The sequence below is a fragment of the Sinocyclocheilus grahami genome, unplaced genomic scaffold, assembly GCF_001515645.1.
Source record: "Sinocyclocheilus grahami isolate Dianchi unplaced genomic scaffold, SAMN03320097.WGS_v1.1 scaffold79.1, whole genome shotgun sequence".
NCBI classification, from domain to species: domain Eukaryota; kingdom Metazoa; phylum Chordata; class Actinopteri; order Cypriniformes; family Cyprinidae; genus Sinocyclocheilus; species Sinocyclocheilus grahami.
The window spans coordinates 1915648-1917682 of record NW_015505258.1 but is presented as its reverse complement, the minus strand read 5'-3'; the positions used below and the strand labels follow the sequence as shown (position 1 = coordinate 1917682).

The 2035-nt window shown below is 39.4% G+C and overlaps 1 protein-coding gene across 1 annotated transcript in view; it reads left to right on the top strand.

Moving 5' to 3' along the window:
- The window catches only part of LOC107586295 (zona pellucida-like domain-containing protein 1), a 39195-nt gene that overhangs the window by 26399 nt on the left and 10761 nt on the right, over positions 1 to 2035 (top strand). Inside the window, exon 7 of the mRNA XM_016273579.1 lies at positions 529 to 625. Within this exon, the coding sequence (XP_016129065.1) occupies positions 529 to 625 (97 nt within the window). The remainder of the gene's footprint in view (positions 1 to 528; positions 626 to 2035) is intronic.

Below are 2035 nucleotides of genomic sequence, written 5' to 3'. Positions count from 1 at the left end.
ACATTTCCAGATCAATCAAATCTAATTGTCTATATTATTGTGTATTGTAGGGTTCAATGTGTTGCTGGACCGTTGCTATGCCACAACAAGCCCATATCCAACCAGCAGCACCTCTTATGATCTTTTTATTGGGTGAGTCATTCATAAAAAGCAGACTGAAAGAGAGTAGTTGAGAAGACACTTTCATTCTCTTGTGAGAATCACATCTCTTGTTGTTTTTAGGTGTAATCGTGATGCCCAAACAAAGATTGATTGGAATGGGATATCCCAGGTAGCTCTCTTCTCCTTTGAGGCCTTCCGCTTTGTGGAACACAAAAACCGGTCCATCTCCACTTTCTACCTGCATTGTGCTACCCGACTCTGTGAGAACTACACTTGCGCCTCCTTGATTCCGGTAACTAATCGTGCTTATCTGATGACAGAATTTCATTTGTTTACTTTTATTTTAGATTAGTTTTAGTCTGGCTCAACTCATGGTTATGTGTGGATTTCATCAGACCTTTTTTTTTTTTGTATGTGTTTTTGTAGAGATGCGTTAGGAAAAGAGAAGTACAGTCTCCAGTGCAGAACTCTTCTGATGTTGCCACTGTCTCCTCAGGACCAATCAGCACTAGAGTTGACAACGGTACTGTACAAACGGCTTGCGTGCTTGGCCCCTTTAAGACTTGTCGCCATTTTAAGATTGCGCAGCAAAGTTTGAGAGAAGAGATGCGAGCAGATCCAAATCCAGGTGTATTATGTATGCGTGCATCCTGTAAAGTGAGTTGTTCTTGTTAAATTATGCTTAATATTGAGATTAAGTTGTAATCTTGCCAGCATTTGCAGCTATGGTAATTATTTTCGATTGATTGAGCGTGCAGAACTAGCGCCTGTTTACATACACGCAGTGGCGTAGACAGGGGAGGGGCCATGGGGGCACTTCCCCCCCCTGAAAACTGATTGGCCCCCCAGTGTGCCCCCACCCTTCAACGTGTCTGTCAGTCAAAAATTCAAATCATATCTTTCGGCTAGCATTTGAATTAGTGATGGGAAGTTCGGATCATTTTACCGACTCGGACCTTTGAGTCTCGTTCAGCAAAATGAACGAATCTTTTTTCTAGTCATTTCGTTCATTTTAGCAAAATATAATTAAAATGTTACGTGTTACTTCCCTAATACATCTACTACTTAAGCAAACGTTGATCACACTACAAACAATACAAAACTGCTATAAGAAACAGAAAATATTAATTTATTGTTTACCTGGGTCTTCAGTCTATGATTAGCTCACCTCACCTCTTATCTGACAAGTCTTCGGGTTTGAGTCATTCGTTCATCACGTGACAGCCCCATAAACTTTAACCAATGCAGTCTGAGCCGGAAAGAGACTTGATTAGTTCATCTCTCGAGTCTTTCGAATCATTCGTTCTTTTGTCACGTGACGTGACAGCATTGGATAGAGAAATCAGTTAATTTACAAGCTTCCTTACAAACGGGTGCGTTATTATTATTATTATTATCATCATCATTATTCTAATTATTATTTACTCTTACAGTTACGTGATGCGTTTCTGGTCTCAAATTGTAGCTTTTTACTTCTTACAGTTTATAAATGTGTGAATTTCTGTCATTATGGTTCTTTTCCATAACACTGAATGTTGTAACAAAGGTAATAAAGAGTTGGTTATTATTATTAAGTCTCTTTGACTGCATAGGTTAAGCTTATGGGGCTGTCACGTGATGAACGAGTGACTCGAAAAAACCCGAAGACTCGAAACAGGTGAACTACTTGACTAATTCCAGTACAGAACCTATAGGATGTTGCGCATGTGCGACTGAACGAATCACTCCCCGAGACGACTCGTTCTTCCCGAGTCACATTAAAGATTCGTTCAAAATGAACGAATCGTTCAAGAACGACCCAACACTAGTAAATTGATCTATTTTATATTCCTTATTATTATTTTTCAATTAGCAAGTTGTTGCAGTGCTAGATTTTGGTAAGTTACCATCTTTCAGTGTTAGGACAGACCAGGTTTGATGTTAGTTCCTAGAC